Below are 9,897 nucleotides of genomic sequence, written 5' to 3'. Positions count from 1 at the left end.
GTACAATTTGGATTTGGGTGAATGGAGAGATCTGGAAACCTAAAATGTGGAATAATGGTTGCTGTTGGAATATAGAAATGAGATATGGAACATAGTACTTATGTGTACTAAATGGTACTATATTTGGTACAACTTAATTATGTGTGAACGGATAGAGCTGGACTCCAGAATTTTCGAATTAATATTACTGTTGGAGTGTAGGATAAAAGTTCTAACTAGTGCCAAATGGTTTACAACTTGTTTTTGTGTGAACGGAATGAATTAATATAACAGTTTGAGAGCAGGATTGAGATATGAGTGTAGATTTGAAAATTCGTAATACGTGGTACTAAATTTGAGCAAACGGATAGATATGGAAAACATTAATTTAGAATTAAAGATTACAGAATTAAGGTAGTATTGGAATTACGTACTTATGGAAACGAGAAGCACTAAATGGTACTAAATATGGTTCAATTCGTTTTGTGTGAGCGGAATAATAAAATTTGGAATTAAAATTAAGGATTGGATTGTAGGATGAGACATGGAGTTAGTTTTAATAATGCCTAATTATGTGTACTAAATGGTACTAAGTTTAGTACAATTAAGATTTGAGTAGAAGGATAGAGATGGAAAACGTATATTTAAAAATAAAATTACTGTTAGAGTACAGGATTGAGACAGTGTTGAAAATTCGAACTCATAAGTACGAAAAGTACTAAATATGGTACAATTTGGATCTATGTGAACGGATAGGGCTGGGATCCTGAAATTTCTCATTAAAAATAGTTTTGGAGTGTGAAATTGAGAAGTTTTAGAAACTCGTACTAACATCTACGAAAAGTAATAAATGATACTAAATTTGATACAATATGCATTAAATATGCACTTAAGGTTATTATTAGATTGCATGACTGAGGTAGTTTTGGAAATTCGTACATATGGGTACGAAAAACACAAAATTTGCTACAATGTGGACTTGAGTGAACGGTTAGAACTCGAATTCTGAAAGTTGCCACTTAGGTTACTGTGGGAGTGTGGGAAAAGTACAGAATGGTACCAAATCTGATACAATTTGGAAAACAGACAGAGCTGAAATTCTTACATTTGAACTTACGATTGCAATTTGAAAGCAGGTTTGGAATATTGAGATAGGTTTGTAATATGGGTACGAAAAGTACAGAATGGTACCAAATGTGGTATAATTTGTTTTTTAATGAACAGACAGAGGTGGAATACTCAAATTTGGACTTACGATTACAATTTGGAAGTAGGATTGTGGTACATTTGGTGGTGATGGTACTTATGTGTTCGAAAAGTGCTAAATGAAACTAAATGTGGAACCTGTACGTATTTGCTAAAATATGATCTATTTTTAATATGTGTAATAAAATAAAAAAGTACTAAATGGTAATAAACTTGATATTAGATGTAGAAATAGAGGTGGAATTCAAAAATATAGTACAACAAATTATACAGTATTCACGATTTCCATATGAAATGTTTTTTTGTATTCCCTTTCCGCATACGAAGTAGCGGGCACTTTGCTAGTATATTAATACATAGCATAGTCTTTGTAAAAGTGAAATCTACCACGTTTCCGATTTCTATGGGTATATTGTAATTTTTAGTACTAATTTTCCAAAAAAATATTCCTAATATTCTATTAGTAATAGTTAAAGATATAAAGGAATTTCCATTTTCTATCTGTAACGGTTCAATATTTATAACTTTTTAGTACCAATTTTCAAAAAAATATTTTAGCCCATCATTATATTTTTACCAGCTTAAGTACATATCAAGTTTCACATATATATTTCTACTTCTTCCATTGTAATATATTTAGTATTTTTGATTACTAATTTCCAAAATTTGTTCAGACATTCTCCTTCGTTTATCATTGACAAAGCTGTATACCAAATTTCATAGAAAATTTTTTAACTCAGAACACTTCGATATACTGCACTTAAGAGATTTAGTGTGATAATAGAAAATTATTGCATGCAATTTTTCCATAAATAACGGTTTTTATGAAAATACATCGACTTTGAAGTGGCCATATAATTAAAACATTGTGTAATTTTTTTACTTTACTGCATTTTTTTGAACATGTTTTTAAAAAATCACTTAAATTTAGGTAAATTATGCAAATTAAGCATCGATAAAATCATTTACAGAAAAAAAAATTTGAAAAAATCTGTAAAATTTATCAAAATTGCCAAAAAAATTTGTACAGTACATTTAACATTCAGAAAATCACCTTTATTATAGAAAATAAAGGTTCGAATGCACCAGAAATTGCTAGAATTAGTAGAAAACAATAAATAATTCTCAAAATAAATACATATTTGAAATAATAACTCAAAAAAATGGCAATTAACTTAAAGGAACGATTCAACTTCGATAGCCTTTATTGAAGAAGGCCGGAATATTTTTGCAGTATGTGAGAAAATATCGATTGATATTGGAATTTATTATATCAAATCGATTGTTCGAGTAGTACAGAATATATTTTATCAAAAAATATATCAGTCACAACGAAACGAACAGAGATCAACGCCTATGTTGACGAGTAAAAGTTTCTGGCACACAGCAGTATTTTTGATGCTCAACACAAGACTTTTATTTGTCAAATTGTAAATTTTTTTCTTCTTTTAGGCTAAAATAGATTAAATGGACATTATACTATTCAAAAAATATTATTATGGAAAAATATTGTCATGTTCAATAGATTTTAAGGGTCAAGAGTTAACCATCAAACATGCTGCTGTGTACCAGAAACGTTTTCTCGTCAACATAGGTGTTGATCTCTGTTCGTTCTGTTGTGACTGATATATTTTTTGATAAAATATATTCTGTACTACTCGAACAATCGATTTGATATAATAAATGCCAATATCAATCGATATTTCCTCACATACTGCAAAAATATTCCGGCCTTCTTCAATAAAGGCTATCGAAATTGAGTCGTTCTTTTAGGTTAATTCCCATTTTTTCAGTTTTTATTTCAAATATTTATTTATTCTGAGAATTATTTATAGTTTTCTACTAATTCTAGCAATTTCTGGTGCATTCGGAACTTTATTTTCTATAATAAGGGTTATTTTCTGAATGTAAGGTGTACTGTACAAATTTTTGGCGATTTTGATAGATTTTACAGATTTTTTCAAAAAATTTTTATCAGTAAATGACTTTATCGATGCTTAGTTAACATAATTTAACTAAATTAAAGAGCTTTTTTAAAAATATTTTCAAAAAATGCAGTCAAGTAAAAAATCACACAATGTTTTAATTATATGGCCACTTCAAAGTCGATGTGTTTTCATAAAAACCGTTATTTATGGAAAAATTGCATGCATTAATTTTCCATTTTCACACTAAATCTCTTAAGTACAGTATATCGAAGTGTTCTGAATTAAAAAATTTTCAAAAATACTTCAAACGATTCGAGGGCTGATCAAAAAATGTTTACCACAGTAAATGTTTTAATTCTGTGACCACCACTGTATATAACAAGTTGCGTGGAAGCTGTGATGGTGGCAATGTAAAAAATGGGTGAAAATGTGTTGAAGCCAACGAGTTTTTTTTTTTTTTTTTTGTGTTCGTTCCCGATTTGTGGCTAAACTACACAACGCACGCACACGTGATCAGTGACTAAGTTGCAGAATACCCCATGGACAATATGGTTCTAATGTATGATTTTTCGATATAATCACTGCATCCACCCAAAATGGATGCTGACATTTTGAAGCCGGATTTTCGGTGTTTTTTGAATTTTTCTTATAATTAAGATGCGCATCCAGATAATAGAATAAACTAATTATAGGATCGTAGAACTCGTGATTCTGCTTCGTTTAGTGTATATCTCAGGAATGTGCTCACTGTAGCTTCTTTGCAATTAAGTTCCAAAGACGAAAATTTAGTGCGTAAATTTTTATAAAAAACATATTTTTTGAGTCTAAAATTAAGAAAGTCCATTCAAATTCCGTGGAACCCCGCGTGATTTTAGTTTTTTTTACGTGCCGGATCTAATGAGCCCATCCATGTTGAATTCCGTCCAATAAAACGGCGGATATAGGTATCTTGAATGTGGGAAAAACTGCAAAAATTTATTTCGACAAATTCACGTAAATAATCGCGGGTTTCTTCGAATTAATTTTACATGCATTTATGCTTGTATTGTCAAATTCGCGAAATACATCGATACGCGAATAATATGCGTATTTTATCCAAAATTGATTGTGGAGGCACATCCGCGGTTCTTAACCGATCCTTTTAAAATAGGTGTCGTTTTGCGTATTTTCATAGAAGATTACTAAAATCGGATGCGCCATTTTAGGGTTTTTGCATAGTAAAGCGCTAAATTAAACATCGAAAAATTAATAATTATTGAAAGACATTGATTCGGTTTATACGAAAATCGCATGCTCATCAACTGATTTCAACTAATTCGCGAATTGCAAGCTTTTCAATATTGATGATTTTTATGTATTGTAAGTGCAATATATTTAGCCATTAATGACGTCGAAACTCTTATTAGATGAATTTACCGATATCTAACAATCATCTAAAAGAATTTGCCGAAGAAAGCGTCGTACATTTTAGAAGATTAAGGCAAAACCGTATCCTCTTAACAATACTAAAAAATCGAAAATTCAAAAAAAAAAAATTGTTTTAATTCAAAAATTAATTTATTTTATTTTCCGATATCTTCATGTTTCTATTTGTTTTTCGCGACTATTAAACCGTATTTCAGTGTGATTTGACAAATATGCAAAGAAAACAATGGTGTTTAAGCATTTGTGAAGATATTCGCGAATTACAACGAATAGGAATTCATTTAATTTATATTTGAAATACAAGATTTAAAACCGCTATAACTTTTGTGCGCAGCATCCGAATTTGTGAACGCGAACAGATTTCGAATCAGCATATTTTTCTTAACCTATGTACCAAAAATCATAAATGTGCTCACAAAAAAATTTTTCAAAATTTTTTTAATGGAATTTTAAAAGAATTTTGTAATTTCCCATATATATATATACATATATATATATATATATATCTTCAGCCATTGTAAAAACCAATTTTCAGTAGGCTGCCGTTTATCTATTTATTTGTTGGCATATGGCTGCAGTTCCGTAAAATGTCAGAACACATTGCTTTGAACTAAGTCGGGCCGACATTTTTATTCCCTCCATCATGAGATAGACTTTCCAAATACCAATCCAAAATATAAAACCAGTAAGGAAAGTAGTAAAGTCGGACGGAGCCGACTATATGATACCCTTCACCACTTTGGGTATATTCAACAGATGAATCCTAACAGACGTCGCATTTTTAAATGACCAGTGAAATGAACTTGGATCCATAAACATGTCATTCTGCAATTCATTACGGACTTTGGTACAACATTTACCTTAAACCGGACGAAAATATATATGGGAGCTATATCTAAATCTGAACCGATTTTCAGGAAACTTAACACACATCATTCTAGACCTAATCCATTTCGCTATTCCAGTTTTCAGGCAAATCAAAAGATATATGGGGACTTTGGTACACCTTTTACCTTAAATCGGACGAAGATATATATGGGAGCTATATCTAAATCTGAACTGATTTTCAGGAAACTTAACACACATCATTCTAGACCTAATTCATTGCGCTATGCCAAATTTCGCGCAAATCGAAAGATATATGGGGACATTGGTACACCATTTACTTTAAATCGGACGAAGATATATATGGGAGCTATATCTAAATCTGAACCGATTTTCAGGAAACTTAACACACATCATTCTAGACCTAATTCTTTACGCCATGACAAATTTCATGCAAATCGAAAGATATATAGGGACTTTGGTGCATCATTTACCTTAAATCGGACGAAAATATATATGAGAGCTATGTCTAAATCTGAACCGATTTTTCCCAATTTCAATAGGGTTCGTCCTTGGGCCAATTAAGTGACCTGTGCCAAATTTCATCCAAATCGGATCATAAATGCGACCTGATATAATTACAGACAACTTGGTTGGAAAACATGCCCTAAAACACGGATTCATCGTATTGCGAATTTAGATAATTTCTGACAGACATGACAGTAATTTCGTTTTAAAAAATCATCCAAAATACCGAATGATGCGGTTATGATTTTATAAGAGTGCAACATTTAATTGTTAAATATTTGTCGGTGCAATAACCTTAAAAATAAACAAAATTATGTTTATCGTGAGACGTATTTGTTTACTTGTCATTTGATATCAACAGTATCGACAATATTTTGTATTTATTAATATTTCAAATTCCTTCGGTCTAATATCGACGCACAAACATAATATCAAATCGAAAATGTGTTGTTTTATTAGAATAATTTAAATCTAATTTAGATGTATAATTATATGTATGCAAAAACAATTTTGCATCTTGGTTTTTGGCAAGGTACCGGTATCAGTTATAATGACGAAACCTATATGTGCAACAACGGTAAAAAAATTAATTAATTTTTTTTAATGCGATCTTCATATTTATCACTGTTTCATTTGTGCATTAATTATTTAGAAAAATTGAACATAATTTAAAAACGTTTAAAACAAGTTTGGGAAACGTGTTTGAACTCATTACTATTCCCAAATATGGAGAACACTTTCTTCCTTCATTTAGTTTTGAACATTAAAAGGCGATAACAGGCGAATCATTGATTAGTTCTATAGTAGCTTCGAACAATTCGAACATAATTTGATAAAATTAAAAAAAAATAATATAATTTAATTGAAATAATTTCTCTATAAAGTATGTTTCGGGTCCAAATTGCTACCGTTTTGATTATTGCTGCGCTAGCAACAGTGACCTGTGATAAATATCTCGACAAAAAACGTATGAAAACAGTGAATAGACTTATTGGGAGATAATTGATTTGTGTTTTTATTTTAGCGGAATTTTTTACACCTTGCAAGCAAACGGATCCCAACTTTAAACAATGTTTTGCAAAGGATTTTGAAGTTGTGTTCTCTAAGTATAAAGATGGTAAGAGTATGGAAAATATTCAAATGATAAACTGTGGATATGATTTTCCAGTGCAAGTAACTGAAATTGATAACTGAAACCGATAAAAAAGAAAACAGAAAAACGAAATTTTATAAAATTTGAAAAAAGTATGATCATATGCAAGACATACGATAAAAATAAATAATCTAAAACATTTGTCTTTTGAACTTTTGAAAACTAAAAAAATACCGTTATCGTAATTAATGTCCTCCGAATAATCAAATACAGCAACGGTTCACATCACAATTATAATTATGTATTGTCTCTAGGTGTACCTGGACTTAAGAACTTCGGAACCATTGATCCATTGCATGTTAAACGTGTTGTTGTGGCTGAAGATGGCAATAGTCCTGTCTCCATCAACCTAGCTCTCTCCAACATAGAAGTTCTTGGCTTCAGTAACACCAAAGTACTCGAAGCCAGGTAAGTAAAAAGTAGTAAATTTTTGTGAAGAAAACTCATTTTATTTTTCTTTCAGTTTTGATCAGACAAAATACATTACGAAGCTGAAATTTGTAGTCCCCGATATAAAAATTCTATCTGATTACGAGGGTAAAGGACGTGTATTAACATTGCCATTGAATGGCAACGGAAAGGCTCAAATGGATATTAGTAAGTACATTTTATTGAACCACGGAATTTGTGAATTTTTATTGAAATTAATAGTCCTAGAACTTTGATACATATATTTCCATAGAATCTGGATGTCATTGACATGTATAGCATATCCGCAAAATTTTATATTTTTCCTTCTATATTGCCCTAAGATGCAAATGCGTCCAAATATATGTATTGCTGCTAATGATCAGTGGATAACGACGAGACGGGTGTCTTGCAGTCAGATCGACGATGGCCATTAATATGGAAAATAGAAATTTGGGCCATCAACACGATATCTGTTCCAAATATCATCATATTTTAGTATATTTCCTATATAATGGTAGAAAAAATATTAGGCATTTTGTGGATTTTTGGCGACATTTTAATACCCTACACAACTATGTTGAAAGCGTAATATAGCTCTGTGCACCCCCAAGAGTTTGTAACGCCGCGAAATATTGGTCCTAGACCCACCTTTAAGTATCGATCGTCTTATCTCGACTAGCTAATTCGATGTAGACATGTGTGTCCGTCCGTCTGTCCATAATAATTTGTAAACACGATACATACCACAGTTATGGCCCAATTTTCAAGAAATTGTTCATGTATGATGGGTTCTGGCCAATGAAGACCCCTATTTCTATTATGTGACGTATATATTTACTACTGAAGGACATAGACCCGAGACCGCTTTAAAATTTTCCAAGATGTTCCAGTTATGGTCAAGGACAACGTCTATAATTTTTGGTGATGATCACTTACAAAATTTGGGATGAAGTGGACCGAAAACTTAATTTTTGTGTGTTTTTGTGTCGATCTATAGGCCACAAGCCGACCATCACAACAAAACCCACGATGTCTCATTTGACCCCAACTCTGCATATCGTCGTATTTGTAGCAACTCTAAATCAGTTCCAGATGTAGAATCTACTTCTTCATCCATCCATTTCCACATGTTGAAATCCACACCATTCGATCCATAATTTTCAAATCGTAATACTTTTAACAAACTTAGAAGAAGTCCGATGATGGGACCCAATTATGAAAAATTAGGCATAGGCTGTGGGTACACCGACTGACACTTTTTTATAACCTCCACCATAAGGTGGAATATATATATATATATATATATATATATATATTAAATTATATTATATATGTATATTAAATTTGTCATTCAGTTTGCAACACCTTGAAATATTTACCGGAGACCCATAAAAATTAAGTTTATATAACGGTACTGGCAGGGACGTACGCAGGGGGGGCGGCAAGGGGGGCGGCCAGGGGGGCCCGGCCCCCCCCCCGTCCCGAAATGAATTTTTTTTCACAGTAAATTTATGTTTGCAACAGCGAATTTTTTCATTTTGTACTACCGGCAAGTCCCCATAAAAATGTACCTATCGATTTTAAGTATCTTGAGTGGGGGGTCTAAAAAGAACGGCCCGGCCGAACGTAACGACATTTTTACTTGTTTGTGATTGTCTTCTAATATTTCTTTATAATTTTTTCCAATGTCGATATAACTGTATGTTTCATTTTCATTTCAGAAAACCTAACTGCTAATGTAATATGCAAACTTAAACGTCGCGACGAATATGGTATGAAATTTACGGACATACAAAAAGTTCGGATGGATATTGATGTTGGTGGATTTCATATAAATTTGGAAAACCTTTTTAATGGCCAAGAGGTTTTGGAACAAACGGCCAATAATTTATTCAATGATAATTGGAAAGAACTGTTCGAAGCTTTACGGCCATCAATTACAGCAACAATACAAACAGTTCTGGAGGATCGTTACAAAAAATTGTTTGCTTATATTCCGGCAACATATTTTATCGAAGATTTAGAATAATTAATAAATTGAATTGTTATTCAAATATTTTAATGGCCCATGATTCATTGAGTAAAATTTTATATATATTACTAGCGGGCCCGGCAAACGTTGTCTTGCCTAGCAATATAGTGATGTATAATTTTCGTCATTTTAGGTTGGTTTTTATACCCTCCACAGATTTTTGTAATTCCTTGGTATTTGTCCGAACATACAGAAAATAACATTACAGTACTAAATATCTAAAATTTTATGTTTATGAGCGAGTCTTGTTGATACCACTCTTCTAAAGTTCCGTTGAATATAATACTGTCTAATTAAAATGATCAATATTGGCCCAAGAATTCGAATATCCCCTATATAACGGTATACTTAAAATTCGGCATTTGACTGTAATTTTATATGCGCCCAAGCCCCCAAATATCGTCTATATA

At 31.7% G+C, this 9,897-nt stretch overlaps 1 protein-coding gene across 1 annotated transcript; it reads left to right on the top strand.

Moving 5' to 3' along the window:
• The first annotated feature begins 6,776 nt into the window (after positions 1–6,776).
• Positions 6,777–9,484, top strand: LOC133326253 (protein takeout-like). The gene is made up of 5 exons (XM_061534939.1): positions 6,777–6,858; positions 6,916–7,008; positions 7,299–7,452; positions 7,508–7,641; positions 9,177–9,484. The coding sequence occupies exons 1-5, from the start codon at positions 6,777–6,779 to the stop codon at positions 9,482–9,484; spliced, it is 771 nt and encodes a 256-aa protein (XP_061390923.1).
• The last annotated feature ends 413 nt before the right edge of the window (positions 9,485–9,897 follow it).

Source organism: Musca vetustissima, unplaced genomic scaffold (genome assembly GCF_032173495.1).
Source record: "Musca vetustissima isolate MV318-11 ecotype Yass unplaced genomic scaffold, APGP_CSIRO_Mvet_v1 utg1051000, whole genome shotgun sequence".
NCBI classification, from domain to species: domain Eukaryota; kingdom Metazoa; phylum Arthropoda; class Insecta; order Diptera; family Muscidae; genus Musca; species Musca vetustissima.
Note: the sequence above shows the minus strand (reverse complement) of the source record. Positions and strands in the feature narration are given on the sequence as shown.

Bases quoted from the DNA above. Each gene is read 5' to 3' on its own strand.
- LOC133326253 (XM_061534939.1), top strand. From the start codon at position 6,777: ATGTTTCGGGTCCAAATTGCTACCGTTTTGATTATTGCTGCGCTAGCA. The intron at 7,453-7,507 runs GTAAGTAAAAAG...TTTTTCTTTCAG, and splicing joins ACCAAAGTACTCGAAGCCAG to TTTTGATCAGACAAAATACA. The intron at 7,642-9,176 runs GTAAGTACATTT...TTTTCATTTCAG, and splicing joins AAAGGCTCAAATGGATATTA to AAAACCTAACTGCTAATGTA.